We start from the raw sequence: 23,578 nt of genomic DNA, 5'->3' as shown, positions 1-23,578 counted from the left end.
AGGGAAATACAAATCAAAACCACAGTGAGATACCACCTCACACCAGTCAGAATGGCTAAAATTAACAAGTCAGGAAACGACAGATGTTTGCGAGGATGTGGAGAAAGGGAACCCTCCTACACTGGTGGTTGAAATGCAAGCTGGTGCAGCCACTCTGGAAAATGGTATGGAGGTTCCTCAAAAAGTTGAAAATAGAGCTATGCCATGACCCAGCAATCACATTACTGGGTATTTACCCTAAAGATATAAATGTAGTGATCTGAAGGGGCAATGTGCACCTGAATGTTTATAGCAGCAATGTCCACAATAGCCAAACTATGGAAAGAACCTAGATGTCCATCAACAGATGAATGGATAAAGAAGATGTGATTTTATACACACACACACACACACACACACACACACACACACACACACAAAACAGAATACTATGCAGCCATAAAAAACGAAATCTTGCCATTTGCAACAATGTGGATGGAACTGTAGAGTATTATGCTAAGTGAAATAAGTCAATCAGAGAAAGACAATTATCACATGATCTCTCTGACATGAGGAATTTGAGAGGCAGGGCAGGGGGTTATAGGGGGTCAGGAGGGAAAAAATGAAACAAGATGGGACCATGGAGGGAGACAAACCATAAGAGACTCTTAATCTCAGGAAACAAATTGAAGGTTTCTGGAGTGGAGGGGGCTGGGAGGGATGGGGTGGCTGGGTTATGGACATTGGGGAGGGTATGTGCTATGGTGAATGCTGTGAATTGTGTAAGACTGATGATTCATAGACCTGTACCCCTGAAGCAAATAATACATTATATGTCAATTTAAAAAAATGGGCAGAAGACCTAAATAGACATTTCTCCAAAGAAGACATCTAGATGGCCAACAGACATATGAACAGATGCTCAACATCACTCACCATCAGGGAAATGCAAATCAAAACCACAATGAGATATCATCTCCCACCATCGCTAATGGCTAATATAAAAAAACCAAGAAATAACAAGTATTGGCAAGGATGTGGAGAAAAGGGAACCCTTGTGCACCGTTGGTGGGAATGCAAATTGGTGTAGTCACTATGGAAAACAGTATGGTGATATCTCAAAAAAATTAATTAAAATTGGGTTATGGACATTGGGGAGGGTATTGCCATGGTGAGTGCTGTGAAGTGTGTAAAACTGGTGATTCACAGACCTGTACCCCTGGGGCTAATAATACATTATATGTTAATAAAAAATAAAAAAATTAATCAAAAATAGAAATATATACAACCCAGTAATTCCACTTCTGAGTATTTACTGAAGAAAACAAAAATACTAATTCAAAAAGATATAAACTATTATCACAGCCTTACTTATAATACATATTGAAGCAACCTAAGTGTCCATTGATAGATGAATGGATAAAGAAGATGTGGAATATATCCATATATATCACAATTAACTATTACTCAGCCTTAAAAAGGATGAAATCTTGCCATTTGTGATGTGGGTGGACCAAGATGGTATTATGCTAAGTGAAATAAATGAGATACATAAAGACAAACACCATATTATTTCACTAACATGTGGAATCTAAAAAGCAAAACAAATGAACAAACAACAAACAAAAAGACTCATAAATACAGAGAACAAACTGGTGGTTGCTAGAGGGGAGGAGTACAGTGGGATAGTGAAATAGGTGAAAGGGATTAAGGGGTACAAAATTCCAGTTATAAAATAAATAAGTCTCAGGGATGAAAAGTACAGCATGGGGAATACAGTCAGTGATATTGTAATAACCATGTATAGTGACAGATAGTAGCCACTTATCATGGTGACCATGGGGTAATATATATAAATACCAAATCACATTATACACCTGAAACTAATTTAATAATGTATATCAACTACATCTTGAGTTAAAAAGAAAAAGATGAAAAAGTGGTCTTTGACAAGAGCTATTCAGGGGGGACCCTCAAACCATTCCGGGGTGGGATGGGGTGGGCAAAACACTGCATTGCCTCACGTGAGTTGTTTGCCCTTGCCAAACTACCTTACCTCATGGAGCTCTGTCTTCTCATCTGTGAAATGGGGATCATGTTAGAGCTGTTGTGAGCCCGGGCGAGCAAAGGCACATAGAGCATCGCACGTCTGGCCCGTCCGTGAGCACATGGCATCTGCCTTTCCCTTCTCTTGGACCTCCTTAGAGCGAAGATGCTGGTAATGGGCTGGGGAGTCCCTGGGGCTGAATCAGTTCACAGATACTTATTGCGGGCGTCCTCTGCACCTGGCGATGCGTGACACCCCTGTCCTAGTCTAACGGTCAGACCGAGAAGCAGACAACATTTAACAGCTGGGGCCACACCAGCGAGGTGCCATGAGAGCTCCATGCAGGAAGGGCAGCCGCAGGAGTGGGGACACTTTCTGAGGAAAGAACAGCTACCCTGAGACAGTATGGGTGAATGGGAAAGGAAAGAGGGAAGTCATGGGCAGAGCCCGAAGTGGCAAGGTGTGGCCTGTTTGAGGAAATGCAATCAGATCTGTACCACTGAGTATGAGCTCATTTCTGTCGCCCAGAAAGAATCCTCCTTCACCCAGCTCCTCCACAGTCTGGGACCAGGACTGCTCGCTGAAGCTTTAATCCTGTTACACGGCCATCTCTAGAGAATGAGAGACCATCCCCAGACCTGTACGTCATCCTCCCAGAATAGCACTCCAGTCACACTGACAATGTCGTCAGACCCATGAGGCTCACCCGTGAGCAATCCGCCAGAGTGAGCCAGGGAGCAAGTGAGCTCGGCAGGAAAGAAAACACAGAATCGTCTCTGCCTGTATAGACCCCTGCAGGGACTGAAAACACCCTGATGTGGGCAAGCTCTGAAGTCATAAAATGAAGGTCTGAATACACACAGAAGAAATGGAGAATGCTTGCTTTTAATTGTTTAAAGATTCAGATCAGGGTTCACTGCCCTTAATTCATTGAAAATGCCACCAAATGACATACATCTGACCTCCATGGAGCTGTGATGTGGACTGACTTATTCTCCACCAAAGAAGCCTTCCCATCGTCATCTACCCATTCACTCACTCACTAAGTGCTTACTAAGTGTCAGGCCCTGTGCTGAGAGGGGACAGCAGTGACTAAGAAGACACACGACCTGCTCCCTTGAAGCTGACGTTCCCAGTGACTGGCCTCCCAGGGCAGGCATCCCAGGCAAGACCTACTTGCTCCGTGGTCTTCTGAGCAGCAAATAAAGGTGGTTCCACAGAAGTCTTCAGGCACTCTGCCCAGGGCCAGCCTTGCAGGCAGGGAGTGCCCACCCCTCAGTTTACCTCCTCCTGCTCCTGCTCCTGCTCCGGCCACAACCTCTCCAAACTCCGCTCAAGTCAGATCCAGAGGCGATTTCCTCCAGTGTAGGCAGGATCCTCCCCCTTCCCCAAGCTGTGTAATAAATGTAGTAAGGCCACATATCCTCACTGGAACGGGGCACTGTGTTCTCATCAGGCACACACATTTTAAATATGAACATCCCCTCCTTTTATGGTCCCTACATTGGGGTTGACAAGGCACCCCCCTCATCTGGTTTTATAAAAATTGAGAAACAAGCCAAGGAATAGTAGACACAGGCCAAAATGTCGTCTTTCTTATTGATTCAAGCCAGGCTAGAGAAGTAGCTGAGGGAAGTAGTGGAAGGACTCGTAATACCACAGTCCAGCCTTTGGCACACTTGCCCAAGCCGTCCCGGCAGAGCTGGATAGGGAGGCCTCCCATGAGAAGGAGCCTTCCCTAGGGCTAGCCCTCAACACCTGCTCCTTGAAGAAGGGGAAAGTGGGAAAGCAGGTCTCCAAAAGCCCCAGGGTCTCGATCTAGAGCTTCCCCAAGAGGGAGGTCATCCCATAGGCCCTGCGGTAGTGTAAATTAGGGGTAGAGTTGAACCAGTTGTATACTTAAAGGAAAATTTCTATTGGTGAAAGCATAGGAAGCAACCCTTTCTTAACTCCCTTAATGAGTTAAAGGTCACAGTCCCCAAGACCAGAACTGAGGTCATCCTCGGTCTCTCGCATCCAATCAGCCCCAATATCCTCTCTATTCTGTCCTTCACATTTACACCATATTCTTTCCCCACCTCTTCCACACATCATGTCTTACTTGGACCATTATCGTAGTCCCAATTGCCAACTATGCACCCCCTCTATCTTCCACCCATCTGCCACGACACTCTATCTAAAATCCAGTTCTGGGGGGCACCTGGGTGGCTCAGTGGGTTGAGCCTCTGCCTTTGGCTCAGGTCATGATCTCAGGGTCCTGGGATCGAGACCCACATCAGGCTCCTTGCTCAGTGGGGAGCCTGCTTCCCCCTCTCTCTCTGCCCGCCTCTCTGCCTACTTGTGATCTCTCTCTGTGTGTCAAATAAATAAAATATTTTTTTAAAAGAAATAAAAAAATAATAAAATCCAGTTCTGGGAATATCCTTATCCTGCATGTAATCCTTCCTTCGCAGGTTCTCCATGGCTCCTGAGTCCTTTTCCATCATGGCCGTCCCTCACCTGCCAGCTTGGTCAGTGTGGTAGATAACCACCACAACTTCTCAAGCAAGCCATGGAAGCTCTGGCTACAGTAAGCCTTCTGTTCATCCACTGTGGGTTTCATTGCTTTACACTCCCTCCATGTCTTCATGCATGGTCTCCCCTCTGCCTGGAATGTTCTTCCCCCTCTTTGTTTCACAAGCAATTTCTACTTATCCTTCAAGAGTCAGTGTAAAGTCTTTGGGGGAACTCTCCCTCAATGGCTTAAGCTAATCCTGGTGGCACTTGACCTGGTCTGGCTAGTAACTCCATTATAGCACTAACCTCACATTGATTGTAATTGGTGGTTTCCAATCTCTCTGTCCCCTAACCCTCTCTTTCTCTAATTGACCCCAACAGACCCTATAGGGTCTATAAGAAAAAGATAATTTAGAGACTAAAACTCTGGAAAAAAATCTCCAGTTGATCTATATTACAGAAGCAACTGCATCTAAAAAACAAAAACATCTCCCTATAGAAAAGGAACAGATATGAGAAAGAGCTCTTGAAAATTAGAAGTAATTGTACAAATGAAAATGTGTAATGAGGAAAATTCCAGAACATAGAGCAAATCCTATTGAGAACTCTGTGGGGAAAAAGAGAGAGGCAATCAAGATAAAAATTCCAACCTTCAAACAATTCGAGTTCTGAGAAAACAGAGAAAAATAGGGGGAAAAGAATTACCAGAGAACTATTAGAAGAAAGTTCTCCAGAATGAAAGGAATTTTCAAATTTAAAGAGCCTACCAAGTGCCAGGCAGGGTAAAATGAAAGACCAGATCTAGACACGCTACTGAGAAAGTTCCATATACTTAAGCCAAACAGCTTCCAGAGCTAATGCGGAGGTCTCCTACACAGGAATATAGAAACTTTCACCCGCAAACCTGATGCAAGTAAGCAGAGGTATTCAAAAACCATCCCACTGGACTGAGCTCAGAGTTATACACGCTCAACAAATGTTCATTATATATGGACCTTCTCCCCATAAAAGGACATTCTATGTAAAGGCTGGACCTGCCTGTCTCCCCTCACCCCTCATGCCCCCTGCACACTGATGCTCAGGACCACAGTGACACACGGCGATCACGTAAAGTCCGTGGTACCACTAAAGAACAAGTTAGGTCCCAGGCCACAGTGGAGAAGGAAGCCAGGATTCTGGCCCAGCCGCTAACCAGCCGGCATCTGCCAAGTCCCAGTTTGAGTGGAATCGCCACAATTTTAAACATAGACAAAAGAATCTTTTTATTTTCTGGTTTGGTTTGGTTAACCAAAGCAAATACAACCATGTGTCCAAGTGGTCCAGGAATGCCAGTGAGCAGGGTCTGTGATGGACTCATAGGACTCCTTGCTTGAGGATGACAAAAGCCATCCCAGTGTGGGTAAGGCAGGGCCCCAGCACAAGGATGCCACATTGGGAGGCCTGGGGAACTCGGGGCAAGCTGCTACATTTTTCTATCTCTCGGTTTTCTCATCTGGAAAATGGGGATCATGACAGCACCCACCTCACAGAGCCACTGTGATGACTAAAGGACTGATTATCTATAAAATGCTCAGGGAAGCACTCAGGACAAGGAGTTATTACTTGGGGAAGGGCTGAACTACTGTCACCTTTCTCTGAGAAACTACCAACAGATGGATCCATGGCAGAGGAAGAAGAATGGAGACCATGAAATGTGGAGTCGGGAAAAGGTACAGTGACCTGTACAAGCCCTTGTGCTACATGAAATATCAAGTTTCAGGTGGAAAAGCTCCTAAGGACAGCAAGCCCGCCATGAATCATCCATACTTGACCTCTCGGGTGGCACAGGTGGTGCTCCCCAGGGGCAGGCAACAGGACAGATGACGCTCCTCACAGCTGCAGCCTGGGCACCATTTCTCCATGACCTGGGTGAGCAGGCTGCAAGAAGCCAGCCCCCTTCCAAGCGGCACCCAGGTGCAGAGCGGCTTGGAAGCAGTCTACACTGGCAGCAGCATTGCTACTGCTTCTCATAGCTGCCACAGCCACACCGCAGGGTTTGAGGAGACTGGGGTTTCCTACGAGGCTTGCTCAGCCTCTGATGACTTAGTTCAAGGGAGCTCTGTTCCTTGAAACGTTATCTTAGTCACAAACATCTCACATTCCTGGGCCACATCAAAAGGGGAGGGATGCCCAAGACTTTCCTCTCCTCCAGCACAGAAAAACTCCATATGCCACCATGTTCTCTTGGGTTGTCCATCTGCAGGTGAGACCTGGAGACTTTGCCCAGGGCGGAAGGGCTGGAGGTCAGCTTCTAGGTCTTTGGTGCCTGAGAGACTCAGAGCCTCATTCAGAAACGTCTCCGTAAAACATAGGCACCGGACTCTTATCTCCAAGGTCTCTTCTAACCACAAAAATCTCTGGCCGCTCTCTTTACGAAGCCCACCACCACCACCTTCCAGGATCTAGGTTACCAGGATGCACTGTGAGCTCCCAGAGCTCCCACCTCTCCAGGTTCTCTCTGCTTACTGCCCACAGCAACTCATCCCACATGTGTTCACAGAATTGAAGTAAATTCAGAATGGCAATACTTTAAAATTACCATTTCAAAAATTCATGTCAGGTGCTACTTATCTACAGTTGTACCAGCTCTTTAACTTTTTGCTCTTTGAGGGAAAAGGCAGCAGATGTACCTTTTAGAAAATAAATGTTCAAATTTCAGTTGTTAAAAATGTAAACTGCCATGGAAACACCACACAAAAATATTTTTTTGGTTTTTTTTAAATATTTTATTTATTTATTTGACAGAGATCACAAGTAGGCAGGGAGGCAGGGAGAGAGGGGGAAGCAGGCTCCCCGCTGAACAGAGAACCCGATGATGCCGGGCTCAATCCCAGGACCCTGAGATCATGACCTGAGCCAAAGGCAGAGGCTTTAACCCACTGAGCCACCCAGGTGCCCCACAAAAAAAAAATTTTTTTAACCATTTTCACACCCACCCAAAATGCTGCAAACTTATTTTTTAAACCATTTGTGAGCCAAATTATACCCTGAAGAGTCATCCAGATAACTCTGCCTCCTATGAACAGTCTTGGTCTTGGGCCAGACAACTTATTACTCAGGTGATGCACCCACCCCCCTTTCCTTATCCTGACCTTTTTGTAATAATCAACACTCATAGCTGACAAGATGCTAAACTGATGAAAACAACAAAATTCCAGGCTTTTCTTACGTACAACCCCAAATAAATAGAAAGGAAAAAATAATCTGCAAGTCATTATTGGTATTTGCTACCCTCTGGTGGTCAACCTTGGGAAGTTTCTACCCCAGAAAACTGGAAACGGTACCTCTTTCACAGATGGCCCCTCCAAGGGTCATCCAGACCAAACCCTTTATCCCATGGGACTTCCCCAGCATCTGAGCAAGTCCTCTGCTCCTTTCACCTGTGTACACATTGTGAGGACACTAAAATAAGAATAATGTCAACCTGAGTAGAACAAGATGAGCAACATGAAAATGCTTCCTCAAAGCATACACAATGTATCTAAAAAGACAAGCATACAACTGACACAGAATGAGCCCCATTTTCAATTCTCCCAACTCCCTGTGGTAAGGGATGACTGGCCACATTACAAAAGTATCAACAGAATAAACATCAATCAACTCTGCCTTGTCAATTTCAATGATATACACACACTTGTGAGTACCGTACATTTTCAAGACATTGCTCTAGAGACCCCATATTCTACCTTACTCTGCCCTCTGTTACACCACACCATTTGACAAGGCAGAGGTCTCACTGTGCTCACTGTCAGAGTTCTCCTATTTATATCCAATCCCATTCAGTTCAGTCTGCACACCAAGCCCTCATGTGTACAAGGTCCTTTAGAGATGCTCCTTATTTAGTCCTTAATGCTGGCTGAGGACCAGGCTCTGGAGGATAGAATATGCCTCTGACTTCTCCTTATATACTCTTGCCTAGGGCATTTTTCTACAATATGTTGTCCGTCAGAAAAGTGACTGCCTTTCTTTACAACATTACATAGCTCCCCATTAACTACCAAATCGTACATGAATGGATCACCCTTGTGTTCAGAGTCTTTGTAGTGGGATGGGTGGGAAGGTGTGTGGGTGGATGGATGGATGAATGGATAGGTGAGTGGATTGGTGGATAAATGGATGGATGAATGGGAGGAGGGGGTAGGAAGGTAGATAGATGGATGAATGGACAGGTGGGTACATGACTGTGTAGACTAATAGGAAGATGGATGAGTAGATAGATGGCTGGATGGCTAGATAGATAGAAGGAAGGAAGGGAGGGAGGAAAAAAGGAAGGGGTAGGGAAAAGAAAGGGAAGGGGTGGGAAAAGGAAAAGGGAAAGGGGAAGAGAAGGCAAGGAAAGGAAAGGAAGAGTAAAAAGACTGCATGACATTTAGTGTTCTACTAGGCCCTACATGGAGAACAAGTAAAAAGGCAAGATCTTTGTCCACCAAATGTTCTATTAATAATCATAAAAATGAAATCAAACTAAGTGACAAGAAGGAGAGATAAACGTAAAATGATTCCAAAAGGAAACTAAAGTAGGTGACCTCCTTAGCAAGAATTAAACAGACAAAAACTTGATAGCTTTATAGTGGTAGCTACAGAAATTGACGTTATTAATTTAAAGGGACTGGTTCCTGGTTGTCAGGGTGGGCAGGCTGTCATACTCTGATGCCAGCTGCCCAGCTCTAGTCCCAGCTGGTGACTAGAGTACCCAGGCCTGGCATTGCAGAGTTAAATGCAGGAGCCAGACACCAGGGTGAGAACACACATCTGGGACATCTCTGGGGATGTGTTAAAGTCTGTGTGAAGGAGAAGCCCCAGGGCAAGACCGGAAAAAAGGAACACACAGCCAGCTTTGCTCTGTGTTCCTCCAACACAGCCCAGGCCCAAGTGATTTTGCACCATCACACCCCTGTGGTTTGAAGAACCATCTTTGACTCAGAAGACTCAGATACCCCTCACCTCCTCTTCTTTGTTATTCTAATTTTCCATGAAACCACACAGTCAGAAGGTCTTGAAAAAGTTATTCAAGGCCACAATATCCCCGAAGCCCCATTAATAGGAGAGAGAGACTCTCTTGAAAAAGTGGACTCTACCACCTTCCTCAGGCCCTTTCTTCATGTCCAACAACACTCACTGTCAGAAAAGGTCACGTTCCCATCACAAGTCCTGAGTGTCCCATGTGAAACCAACTTCTTCCCTTTGCTCTCCCTTCAGCCCCAGCAACTGGGAAAAGCTATCCACCATCATACATACCACAGCTTTTTATGACTCAAAGATGGTCATTCACTCCCTCCACTCTTCTCTCAACACCATGTGTCTTTTAATGATCCCCAGGAAGACAGCCAGATGGCACCGACCTCACCACTCCCCATCCCCATAGCCACAGCCAACCATGACCACAGACATCTCCCAGCCACATCCAGGCTCAGTCTCATGCATCCCCGCTGTCAGCTCAAGCACAGCGGGCTGAGCATGTGTTATCAACCCAGTGTGGTATCCTCACAGCCTCAGATGTCATTTTCATGACTGATAGCCCTGAACTTGATTATATAAGCTCACACATCACACCTACATATAATGGTATCTAATAATAATACCAGCCTTCCTGTATAGACGGTGTAAGTGTTTGTGGGCACTGTAGAAGCCCCTTCCAGGTTCTGACCCACCTGGGCCTTACCACATCTCTACGAGGTTGTGCTGTCATTGTATTTAGAGGTGTGGAGAAGGTCAGTAACTTGCCGAGCTCATACAGAGGCAGGCTGCGAATCCAAGAAGCCCATTCCAGAGTCCATGCTGTTCATGGTCTTGCTATCGCCTACGGTAGGCACAGCACTCCAGCTGTCTCCATACGTGTCAATCCCACGCACCTCTCCCGAACAACTTTATGTGGGCTGTCTTCCCTCTGCCTGCCTCAGCACTGGCATGAGGATTAGGTGATGAGGAGAAACATGGCTCCCACCAGATATGGTCTGCTTAAGGGCTGTGGTGAAGGTCTTCCTAACCCAACCATTCACAGGCCAGCTCGTGGCCTTCTACAACCCAAAGTGGTAACTCAGCTAATTCAGCAGCTCATGAACACACCCGAGCACCTCCAGCTTCTTAGTATTTATGTCCTGCATTGGCCTGCCCCTGTTCTCACTGAATCCAACTTTATCTTTCCATAATATCTACATGTCAATCTTCTCCACACAACATGCTATGACCATCCTTCCAAACATGGGGCCATCTCCCTTAACAAGGACCAGCAGAGTCAACATGTAATATACTCAGTGCCCTCCTTGGACAAATTTCTTTGATCTCTTCAGGCCTCGGTTTCCCCACATACCAATGGAACCTCCTCAGAACTGTTATGAGGAGAAATAAGTTAATACGTATAAAGCACGTATTATGTGCAGAGTTAGAAGGAGGAGCTAGCAACATCCTTCTTCCCTGCAAGCCTGGAATGAACTGAGGGGTTGGGGTGTGGGGCACAAGATAAACATGTACGGAACACTTACTTCTACTAAGAACTCTGTCAGGTGTTCAATTTGTGAATTCTAATTTATTCCTTTTTTTTTCTTTAAAGATTTTATTTATTTATTTGAGACAGAGAAAAAGAGCACAAGGAAGGACAGAGGGAGAAGGAGACTCCCCGCTGAGCACGAAGCCCAACAAGCAGCTCAATCCCAGGACCCTGAGATCATGACCTGAGCCAAAGGCAAATACTTAACCGACTGAGCCACCCAGGCACCCCTGATTCATTCTTCATTCATTCTGCCAACTCCTATTTGCTGTGGTCCTACTTCATGCCATGCCACGTGGGAAGTTGAAGACCCAGCAGTGAAGGTGGCCGGCAGGGCCCTGGCTGTGGAGCCTTTAGGCTGGAAGGTCACAGAAATGGCCTATCACACCGTTATCTGGTCAAAACCATAGCAAATGCTGCAGGGGGAAGTAAAGGGCCTTGAAAACGAGAGAGGGACCACACGTAGGCTGTGACCTTTCTGAAGAAGGGACACTTACTTGTCTGACCACTAACATGGACATGAATACTAACCATGTGAAAAGTGGGGGGAGGGCACACTAGGCAGCACAGCGCACGTGTGCAGGAGGCCAAGTGAGAGGTCATGCAAGGCACTGGAGACGGGAAGAGAACTTGGGCCATGATCTTGGAGGCACTGGGAGGCCAGGACGGGGCAAAGTGGCTGGGATGGGGCCAGGAATCTATGACTCTATCCGTCTGCTCTGTGCAGGGGTTTTCCAAATGTGGTTCCCAACCAGCAATGTCAACATCAGTGGGGACCTTGCTAGAAATGCAGCTTCACCGGCCCCGGCCCCACCCAGAGGTGCTTAGAACTCTGGAGGAGGGCCCCCGCTACCATGTAGTATCTACTATAAAAGACTAGAGAGACCCTTTGGAGAGTGGGGAACCAGCATGTCTTATGCTGAAATATTTACTTCCGTGCAAGATCAACCCAAAATGATGGGCTAGAACTCTTTCACATTTCACACTCCCTCTATTTCTGTCTCCGAACTCACGGTGACTTTCCCCAGCTTCCTTCCTCCTTCTGAAAATGCTTCCCAGCCCTCCACTTCAGCTGCCCAGCTCTACCGAAGCCCCACCTCCCACCCAAGCCAAATGTCTTGGTTTCCTTTCCCTTTTGTTCCTGCTAATCATTTAATCTGGCACGGCACTTTGGACACAAATTGGACGAAGGCTATTAAGGCAAGCCTTTAAGAGAAAACCTGAAAGTACTAAGAAACTATGGAAATGAGAGATAACCATGAAAAATAAGACATCTGGGCAAAGTTTAAAAGGCCCGGGCATGCTCAGCCTTGAGCAAATTCACCATGGGGAGCCACGGTGACAGTTTTCTAATACATAAGGAATGCACATAGGAGAAAAGGATCCATTTTTCCACTCATCAGTGAGAACAGAACAAGCAGGACCGTCTTAGGTTTCAGCCGAGAAAACATCTGTCATGTGTTTGAGCCATAGGAGAGGAGGACCTGCCAAGAGGACTGGTGAGATCATTCTCGCTCGAGACACTCGCGATGAGATCACAGTGGCCAGGGTCGCTGTCCGTCAGGGCTGAGCGCATTGGCGGTGCCCACACCACATCACGCCGGGGGCTCACAGGCTCCACAAGGGGATCTCCCTGTCACTGGGCAAATGTGCCTCCTGGCCAGGGCAGGTGCTGACTCACAGCCACTCTTTGGCTTCAGAGACACAGAAACCCAAAGAAAACTGCATGCTTCTGCAACACCTTTCAGACCGCCTTGTTACCTGGAGGCCCAGATGGCATGTGTTCCAATAAAAGCCCACTCATTCCTGTCTCACAGCTAACTCCTATCTTCCCAGTGACAGCAGCAGTGGCAACAAGCATCACATCAGTGACAGCTCTGAGCTACTGAACATTCATTCGCTCTTTGCCAGCACCGCACACACCTCTACTCGCTCCTGACTCATCGTTATCACAAGGTCCATTTTACAGATGAAGAAGCTGGAGGTTTAAAGAGGCCTCCTGATTCATCCACGGCCCCACTGCTGCTCATGTACTGGCTGAGATTTGGGCCTTGGTTCCCTATTCTATGATCAAGATAGGGCCTCTACGTTGCCAATGTCTGGTAGATCAGAGAATGAGGACCTTTTAAAAATCAGCCATGGGGGAGCCTGGGTGGCTCAGTGGGTTAAAGCCTCTGCCTTCGGCTCAGGTTGCGATCTCAGGGTCCTGGGATCAAGCCCGCATTGGGCTCTCTGCTCAGCGGGGAGCCTGCTTCCCCCTCTCTCTCTCTCTGCCTGCCTCTCTGCCTACCTGTGCTCTGTCTGTCAAATAAATAAATAAACTCTTTAAAAATCAGCCATGGTCTCGTCTCTCCCACCCTCCCTGCTCCAGATCTGATGATACTGAAAATCAAGTCTCTTCCAGAAGGCCCTGCCACTTCCCTGGCTCTGCTACCCTGTGCCTGCCCCTTGGGCCTTGGCCACCAGCCCGGATGAGCTAATGGGGCTGCTGGCAGCATGGACGTCCTCACACACCACCGCCCCTTCAGAAACATAAAGCACAGGCTTTCTGCACCGCCTGTACAGGCCAGGGGCCAGCAGGTGCTTTCGTGTCCCTCGAGCACTCTCCTCAGAAGGACCCAAGGCCACTGCCAGCAGAGGGACTCTGGCGCACAGACTGCCACTGAGGGAACAGATAATCCTGGCTCTGACTTTTGTCCCAGCTTCTCTACAATGTAATGCTCAGCTCACCGACTTCTCCCCTTCTGCCTCTTTCTGGAGTCCCGAAATGGCTGAAATGGTTTCTATTACAGACTTAAAGAAGAAGCGTTCCTTAGCACTCTGAAGCTGTGCTTCAGAACACAGCCTTGACTTCAAGCTTCCCTGGGGCCTCCTTCATTTGTCAGACGATTCAGCCAAGGGAACCAACCGGCTGGGCCACTCCTAATGCAGGACCTCAGAACTCAACACCCCTTCAGAACCATGGGAACACAAGCACAGGAAGCAGTGCCTACGGGCGTGAGATTGCTGGCTGAGCACTGAGCCTGGGTATTTACAGCATCTCAGTTGTACCCACCAGCAGGAAATGCAAAACACAGGGCAGGTCCTATCAGGCCGGCTTCCTGGAAAGTAGGACCAAACCGATGGAAGAGAGTAAAGAAGAATTCTCCTGCTAGTCAGCCGACTGTGTGCTGATGTCAGGCCTCGAGTCAGGTGAATGAAATTTATTCCTTCTTGATGGAAAAGTTGGATTTGTGCCACAATGTATATTCATGGGTTTCCTAATTTTTCTTCCAGCTTCACCAAGCTCCATGGAGCTTAGAGCAGGTTTTTCCCTCATGCAAAAGGATGGAAAGGGCCCAGAGAACAGACAATGCTGAGCCTTGAGGAGGAGGAGAGGAGGAGGAGGAGGAAGAGGAGAAAAAGGAGAAAGAGAAGGCCCCTCCAGAACTTGCCTCTACTGGCTGCTCTTTCCAAATTAGTATCTGGGAGGGTGGGAGAGGAGGGGAGGTAGAGATGCCTTCTAGGGGTCTGGCTTCATGGACTCCAACTGTGATCCTGAATGCCATGCCCCAAACAGCCACGTGACCATCAAATCTCCCCAGTGAACTGAACTGAGACACGTCAGCCTCCCCTCACTTGTCAGCTCTTAGCTGCTTTTCCAGCAGATGCATTTGTTCTAAATGACCCAGGCCCCTCCAAGGTCATCTTTTGTGGCTCCTTTACCACAATGCCTATGTCGTACCCACCATAATCAGCAAACCATCTGAGATGTAGATAGATAGGATTCCATGATAAGAAGGGTGCAGAAATGTTCTCTGTATGCGACCAACTGGCCCTTCTTAGTATCTAACCATTAACCCTAGCCACATTATAATAACTGTGGCTCGGGAAGCTCAGCTCCTAAAATTGTTATCCACCCCCGGAACATGCAGAGAATAAACCGTGATGTAAATTAAAATCAGAGTCAACTACCTTCATGGCACCCAGAGCTTGGAAAGTCACAGCTAATCTCGAAGGGGTCAGCGCTGCCAGCATCGCATTGAATCTTGCACTCTTGTTCTTAATAGGGGAGTGGTACTGCCCATCTGGAGCCACAGAACCAAACCTATGATAGGGGAGAGGCAGGTGGAAAAGAGCAGGGTTAACAAAGAAGAAGTACATAGCACCACTAGAAATGATGTCATACACACACACAAGGTTTCCGGGTCCAGGACCTACGCTCATGAGACCTCAGAGTCGGAGGCAGGGGAAGAGTCTCCCCAGGAGATTCTGACCAAGACTTGACTCACGGAAAGTAAAAGCAGGTTTCGTGCCAAAAAGAAGCATGGGGACTGCCATCATTAAACCCACACTGGAGCCTGAATGTGAAGACCACACCCCAATCCACTCTTTTGTTGTTGATATATAATTCACATGCCATAAAATCCCCCCCTTTTAAGGTGTGCAATTCAGTGCTTTTTAGGACATTCAGAAACTCGTACAACCATTACCACTGTCCAGTTCCAAAACATTTCATCACCCCCCCCAAAAACCCTCATGCTGTGAGCAGTCACTCCCCATACTCATCATACTCCAGGCCCTGGCAACCGTTAAACTACTATCTATCTCTACAGAGTTGTCCATTCTGGATGTTTCCCATCGGTGGAACTGTACAATATGTAGCTTTTATGTGTGCCTTCTTTTACTCAGCTCGGTGTTCTCATGGTCCCTGCATGTTGTGGTGTGTGTCCATACTTCATGCCTGTTTACGGCCCCATGATAAGCCCCCACATGGATACACCATATCTTGTTCCTCTGCTCATCAGTTCATGGATATTTGGGTTGTCTCCCCTTTTATGGCTATTATGAATAATTATGCTATGAACAATTGAACAATTTGAACAATTGTGGACATGTTTTGGTGCAAGCATGTTTTTCATTCTCCTGTGAACGATGTTTTCACCCATACCTAGGAACAGAATGGGCTCATATGAAAAACTTACACTTTTGGAGAAATGCCAAACTCTTTTCCAAATTGGCAACACCATTTTCATCCCCACCAAGAAGGTTTGAGGGTTTCAATTTCTCCACATCCTCGCCAACCATTACGGCCTGTCTCTTTTTTTATACCCATCTGAGCAGGTGCAAAGTGGTATCTCATTGTGGTTTTGATTGGCATTTCCCTAATGACAATGATGTTGAGCATCTTTTCACGTGCTCACTAGCCATTTGCATATCTTCTTCGAAGAAATGTCTATTCAGGCTTTTGCCCATTTTTCAACTGGGTCATTTGTCTTTTAATTGTTGAGCTGTAATAGTTCCTTTTATATTCTGGATGCCATATATATAAATAGATAGATATAGATATAGATGATATATATGTATCATACATATCACAATATATGTGATTTCCAAATATGTTCTTCCATTCTGTGTAATGTCTTTTCACATCCTTCATAGTGTCCTTTGAGGTGCAAATTTTTAAAATTTTGATGAAACTTAAAAATTTGCTTAATTTTAATTTCTTTTTTTCTTTGGTTGCTTATGTTTTTGGTGTTTAAATCAAGGTCACAAAGACATACATCTATCTTTTCTTCTAAGAACTTTAAGTTTGGGCCTCTACATTTATATCTGTGATCCATTTTGAGTTAATTTTTGTGTACAGGATGAGTGAAGAGTCCAACTTCATGCTGTTGCATGTGGGTGTCCAGTTGCCCCAGCATCATTTGTTGAAAGGACTATTCTTTCCCCCCATTAAAAAGTCTTGTTGTCCTTGTTGAATATTAATTTACCATAAATGTAAGAATTTATTCCTAGACTCTCTATTCTATTTCATTGCCTATCTATTTATCCTTATGCTAATACCACAGTAAATTTTTTTTCCTTTTTTTTTTTTTCATTTTTTACTTCCCACCTGCTTTCAGGGGATCCACTATAATATCACACCGTCTCCATTACTATAGATTTGTAATAAATTTTCAGATCAGAAGTGTGAGTCTCCTACTTCTTTAGCAAGATTGTTTTGGCTATTCTGACTCTTGTATTGCCACATAAAGTTTAGGAGTAGTTTCTCAGTTTCTGAAAAAAACAAAAACAAAAACAAAAAACAAAAGGGCAACTAGGATTTTGACAGGGATTGCAATGAATGTAAACATCTACTTCCTGATCCATTTTTTATCAACACCCCAAAATGGGGCTCCTCCTCCAAAATGCCTGTTCCCACTGCGGTTTTCTGGCATACTGAAGGCAGTTTAAAGGGCAATAGAATGGTTTAGAATCAAATCCTTCTTATAAAAAATATCTATATATTCTCATATCTTCTACAGACCATGTAGCTCACTGTCACTTTTCTTACTGGCTAGAGCTAACTTTCTAATCTCTAATGCATTGGATGAAAGATGAGCCAATGGATCCAGCTTCTGGCAGACTGGCCAGGCCACTGAGATCTCATGAGGGTGGATGACACATGGGGAGCTCTACAACTACAGCTTTCCTTCCCTCTTGCCCATCCCCCAGAGCACAGTGCTGTTGCCTGAGCAACTGGAAAATGTGTTGGCATCTCTGGGGAAGGCTGGTGGCACTCAGACCTGCTGTCATGGGCACTGGTGGCTCCTGAGGGGGCCTCAAGGCTTCCCCACACACCAGGATAACTGCAAAGATGCTTTTGTTGTTTCCATTTTATCTCTTACCAGTTCCCCAGGGGCTTGGGCGGGGCGGGGGCGGTGGGTGGTTAACAGAATTTGGTTCTTTTAAACTTTGTTTCTCACACATTTTTCTTAAACTTTTGGCATCTATGACATTGACCTGCTGACAAGAGTTTGCAGGCAAAGCAAAGGAATGAGGTGTTATAAAGGAAATTCTAGACTCAAGCTGATTATCCAGACCTTAATTGCTAGCTTTTCCACAGATTTGCCATAAGCTGGTAGGTCAGGATTGTTACTAGATACTGGAAATGCTGTTGAGAAAAGTAACCGTGATTGGTGTTTCTTGGCCTCTGCAAAGTGTAATGTGAACTCCTAGAGCTCCATCCCTGAAAATGCACCAGAAGAAGCAGCCTTCACCTCATCGTTTAACCCACCCTGATGGCAGTGGGATGCTGGGAAATGACACTGAGCATCTCTGACATTACCCATCCCTCCAAGAAGCACTGGCTATAACAGCCTCCCGGACTGAACGGTGGTACCTTACCTCCTGCCACCCCCGAAGGAGGCGATAACATTACCCAGTGTGTAATAGCAACAACAGCAACAAATTTTAAGGAAACAACCTAAATTGCCCAACAGTAAGAACAGATTACATAAACTGTAGGTCACTTATTTAACGGTCTATTACAATAATATTGAAAATGATAACGTACATATGTATTTCCTGTTGCATAAAAACATAATGTTAAGCAGAAATTACAAGTTATAAAAAATAGAATCTGTGGGGCGCCTGGGCGGCTCAGTCGGTTAAACCTCTGCCTTCAGCTCAAGTCATGATCCCAGGGTCCTGGGATAGAGCCCCACATGGGGCTCTGCTCAGCAGGGAGCCTGCTTCCCCTCTCCCCCTGCTTCTCTGCCTACTTGTGATATCTCTCTCTGTGTCGAATAAATAAATAAAATCTTTAAAAAAAATAGAATTTGTAAGTGGATCTCATTCAGTAAAAATCAAACATCCCTCTCTCTGTTGATATACCAGCGTGGAAAGAATTCTAGAGAGTTATACATTAAGGTGTGCATAACAATCACTGTGTCTGGGGAATAGCATTTTGGATAACTTCAATTTTTTTCTGTTTTCTTATCTACATTTTCCAATTAAAGATCAATAAACTTGTAGGAGTGGCTGGCAGACAGCCTGGACGTGCAGCCCATGAGACCCAGGCGCCAGGCCCAGCTTGGAAGAGCAATGAGATCATAAGCACAGCCAATCTGAGTTAAAGTGAAAAGTACTCACTTATCCAGCAGGTTCTCCCTTGGTATCCGAACCTTGTGAAATATTAAAATCCCATTATCCACACCATGCAGACCTAGAGAGAGCAGAAAACAGCTGCAGGGGGCAAATCCGTGCTAGCCTCAGACCTACCATTCCTGCTATTTCCCAGGCCTGTCTCTGCTAAAATCCTGCACCCTTTCTTTTTCTCCCAGGATGCCTGATGCTGTTCTATTTGGGGCAGGGGTGGGGACGCGGTCTGTTTGTTTTCTTGAAGAGCTGTGCCTTCTGTGCTCCTGGGCTCATGTGGAGAGTCTGGGTACTATGACTTGGGAAGGAGGAGCTCTAGGCATCAGAAGGAAATGTCAGGGCAAGCGATGAGAAGGCAGGAAAGCAAGAAGTCTAATTTCTCCTCCCTCCCAGCACTTCCGTACCAGAACAAGGGGTAAGTTTGTGAAATCAGATGCCTAAAAAGACAAGAGAAAATGGCCACGAGGACAGCTGTGAGTGACTGGGGTGACCCAAGTTTCAGAAGCTTCCTGAAAGCCACCGGTCCTGTTTCCTAATGACACCTGTCAGAATCTGGGGTCTACTTTTTGTTTATCTCACACTTAGGAAGATTTAATCTGAGGGGGAAAAAAATCTTTAGTAAACATCTTTATTTAGAACATCACCCCTTGACAAGGACACAGTTGCATTTAGGAGCTTACAAGGAAACCAAAGCAGACTTTTTGAAGTTGCCAGTGTTTTAAATGTCTGGCACCACTTCACAAGAGCTCAGCCCTCTGCTCTCAGCAACAATGGACTTGAGAGGTGACTTCAAGGGACAAGGCCAGCGAGGGCCTCTGTCACCCCTGAGAGATATAGTCAGAGCACTCACAACCCTACCTGTAGCCCATTCCTGCAGCCATGGCAGTGGTCATTAAACATAAGGGCCAAGACAAGACTATCCCCTCCACCAAAGAATCATCTTCTTCCGCCTTTTCTCTTTTTGTTTATTTTTCCTTCTCTTCCCACCTGTTTCTTTGGCTTGGTTTGGCCTTGGTTGTGGACAACCAGTGGGGCCCACAGGCATGGCCTGCTCTCAGTAATTGCTGGTTGAATTACACCCCCCCAACCCCCCCCCCAAAATTCACATATTCGAGTTCTAACCCCCAGTACTAATGAATGTGACCTTATTCGCAGACAGGGTCTTTACAGAGATAATCAAGCTAAAAGAGGTCATTAGGGTTGCCCTAATCCAAGGGACTGGATTATAGAAAGGGGAAATTTGGACACAGACATGCACACTAGGAGAGAGAACGCCATGCGAGCATGAAGATACCAGCTAGAAGCCAAGGAGAGAGGCGTGGCACAGATTCTCCCTCACAACCCTCAGAAGGAACCAATCCTGCCAGCGCCTTGATCTTGAACTTGTAACCTCCAGCACTATGAGCCAATACATTTCTGTTGTTTAAGCCGCTCAGCCTGGGGTATGACAGCAAACTCGTCCCGTGAGTCAGTCCTCAGGATTCATCAAGGGCCTCCGAGGCACCAACACCAGGCTGTGGCTCAGAGGCAGGAAAAAGAGAGAGCCTCGACTGGCCCTCTGAGAGCCCACAAGTCCAAGAAGAGGAAAAGAGGCGAAAATTACACAGGGCAAAGCTGCCTCATGACTGGAAAATCCGAGAGGCTGGGAGAAAACAAGACCAATGCATATTCATAAACGGCAATCTTCAACATTCCCCACAGTTGTGACATAAAAGACTTTCATCAGGCTTCAAAATCGAAGAGTCTTCTCTGCCTTCTCTGTTTTGCTATTTTGGTGAGTTAAGTTCGACCCTCCTTGGGTGGGGCAGGGAGTGTGCAGGAAGTACAAATGAGGGGAGAAGAGGTGTCACTTGGGGACTCACCTTCCTTGTACATCATATCAATAGCTGTCACTCCGGGGTACAAGCTTCCATTCTCATCACGGACGGGAACAATGAAACAGTGGGGCCCTGAGAAAGCAGAGAGACAGTCGCTAAACTCTCTTTTCTCTTAAAGCTAGGATTAAAGCTTTATTCATTTCCTGGAACAGCCTATAAATTGTGTTGATCCTGAAATTCAGTCAGTTCTAGGACCCTGCCCTGCATGTGGTAGTGTATACAGTAGTCCCCCCTTCTCCACAGGGGATATGTTCTAAGACCCCAGTGAAGGCCTGAAACCATAGAAAGTACCAAATCCTATATATGCCAAGTGTTTTCCTGCCTACGTGATGAGATGAAGTGAGGGAATGACCTAGGCCCTGTGACAGAGTGTGACACTACTATGGACCCTCTGACCTCGGAAGGAAGGTCATCTGCTTCCAGACTGCAGCTGATGGCAGGTAACAATAATCATGGAAGGCAAAACTGCATATAAGGGTGGGGGGGGGGACTACTGTAATGTCAAAATGTAAGAATAAATTCAGCCACCATGTATATTGAAGAAATAAAGTTGGTGCTGAGTTTATACCAGACAAAACCAGTGCTGTGAAGTACACTTTCAAGGTAAAGTACTTGCTGGAAAGTAGTAAGGGTAAAGAGAATTATTCTAGCTTTCTGCACCAGCACAAACCTTGTGATCTTCCATTTATGATGAGCTGAGCAAAGACAGCAGCATAATTCCCATACATTGCATTTCCAATGTACATCTTCTCAGCATTTTCACATGGCGTGTCGATCACAAACTCCTACACAGAAAAAGAGCAACAGAGTTTTCCTTTCCTAGGCTCAACTCAACTCCTTGGCTCAGTGCAATGATTACTGTGAAATAGATCCACATCCTCCAGCAGGACACCCTCGGGTGATTGATTTCACAGCAGAAGAGAAGACAAAACCCCCAAGCCTCTGGTGATCTATACTCAGCTCTCCCAAACACCCCACTGGCAAGGTTCACAAGACAGGATGGCACATCTAATGATCTGGGGCCCCTAGGTGGATGAGTCCACATCTGCGTGTTTTATCTTGTCTGCTGGGCATTGCGTCTTGTGGACAAATCACTTGGTTCCTCATGTCCTCCACTCTTGCCCTGGCCTTGAAAATCTCTACCTTATTGATAGGGTTTTGTTGCTTAAACAGCATCTAATTGAAGGCCAAAATCGTATGCCAGAAATGCAAGCAAGATTAGTAGGCAACCATGACCTAGACCCACCATTGCTTAGAATCTTAGCCCACACAATCCTGATTTTTATAAAAGGGGGAAAAAAAAACTCATTTGAGCCTTTGGATGATTGTTTCAGATCCTGCCACTCCATTTTCTTGATCGATGGATATAATAATTAAAAGTTCCCCCCAAAATGCATAAACCCTTAAACTGAAGCATTTATAGATAATTCTCTATCTTATAAGGGAAAGAATCTTTGAATTTGCCACCCAGTTTGTTTCCATTATATGACCAAAGATTCTTCCAGCTCCAAACAGTCTGAAATTAACATTGTTCAAGAAAACGATGCAGGGTTTTTGTTTTCAGGCTCTGCTCAACCTGGGTCTTCTCTCTCCTCCTCTCGGGAAGCCAGGGCAGAATCACAATGGAAATGCTCCCGCTTCACTTCTGACTCTGCTCACCACCTGGGTTACCCAGGAACCTCTCATCAAGGAGCCACTGACGGTAACGGGCAGCTCTGAATACAGTGTCTCTGGGGCAGGTCAGGGAATCCAGGGGAAATGGCAAAAGAGCAGAACTGCACATCTAATTGGAGCTGACAATATCGAAAAGGTGGCTGAACTAAAGCAACAAACGATTGATCATGTAAAGATTATCTCAGAGTCCGGATTTTAAAGTCTATAGACTACCCTCGCCCGCTGGCCAAGACATACATTCTCGAAGCCCAAGAAAACATTCTCTGACATGTGTTTGCACAAGGAAACTTCTAGCATGTGCAAGCGTTTTCAGAAACATAAATGGACAAGCTGAATCCTTTTAAGGGAAGTCTCTGGAGACTGCCCTGGTCTTATCAGGCCAGCCAGGATTTCTCAAAGAAAGGAACTATTTGAGGCTGAGTGCAGTAACAACCACCACCACAACAAAAAAATCCGTGTGGTGAAGGGACGCTTACCCCTCAAGGGTAGGAAGGGAAGTAGCAGAGTAACATTGACCTGGCAGCAAAGATCTGGTGGGGTGGGGAAGAGACAGGAGGCCATCCATCCCCGTAAACATCTGATACACTCTGGGAAAGGAGGTTTGTCACTTCTGGCAAAAACATTGATTTGGGAAAGTCTGCACAAGCCAAAATGCTGGCATTAAAGCAGGATCTAAATAATGCACACCATGTGTGTTGGTTCCTACCATAATTAGTTGTTGAAGGCCAACAAAATGGTCAGTACTGTAAGCACTAAAAAAAAAAAGGAAGAAGAAGAAAGAAAAGAAGAAAAAAAAGGCTTTGCCCAAAAGCTCATAGCTGCATTTATTTTTGTTAGTTAGCATAAAATATAAAACTAAATTCTCTCTTACCTCTTAATTATCCCCACCACTACCCGAGCCTCTGTCCAAAAATAAAAATAAAACAGCCAACCCACAGAAATGAATAACCAGAAAATGTAAGTGATTGAAAGAGTCCTTGAGGGAGAGAGGGCTCATTGGATGTGCTCTCACGTTTTACAAGGGAAATGAAGGGGGAAACACAGAAAGCAATGAAGGAGAAATCCATTCCCTGCTAT

General features: G+C 45.8%; 1 protein-coding gene across 1 annotated transcript in view; it reads right to left on the bottom strand.

The window, feature by feature from the left end:
• The window catches only part of LOC111158452 (acyl-CoA oxidase like), a 328,739-nt gene that overhangs the window by 260,943 nt on the left and 44,218 nt on the right, over positions 1 to 23,578 (bottom strand). The window contains exons 6-9 of the mRNA XM_022520472.1: positions 21,498 to 21,612; positions 20,813 to 20,899; positions 18,945 to 19,017; positions 15,003 to 15,135 (exon numbers count right to left, since the gene is read on the bottom strand). Of these exons, the coding sequence (XP_022376180.1) occupies positions 15,003 to 15,135; positions 18,945 to 19,017; positions 20,813 to 20,899; positions 21,498 to 21,612 (408 nt within the window). The remainder of the gene's footprint in view (positions 1 to 15,002; positions 15,136 to 18,944; positions 19,018 to 20,812; positions 20,900 to 21,497; positions 21,613 to 23,578) is intronic.

This window comes from Enhydra lutris, unplaced genomic scaffold, assembly GCF_002288905.1.
Source record: "Enhydra lutris kenyoni isolate GAN:26980312 unplaced genomic scaffold, ASM228890v2 scaffoldscaffold59, whole genome shotgun sequence".
NCBI classification, from domain to species: domain Eukaryota; kingdom Metazoa; phylum Chordata; class Mammalia; order Carnivora; family Mustelidae; genus Enhydra; species Enhydra lutris.
This window is presented reverse-complemented; position numbering and strand designations above follow the sequence as displayed.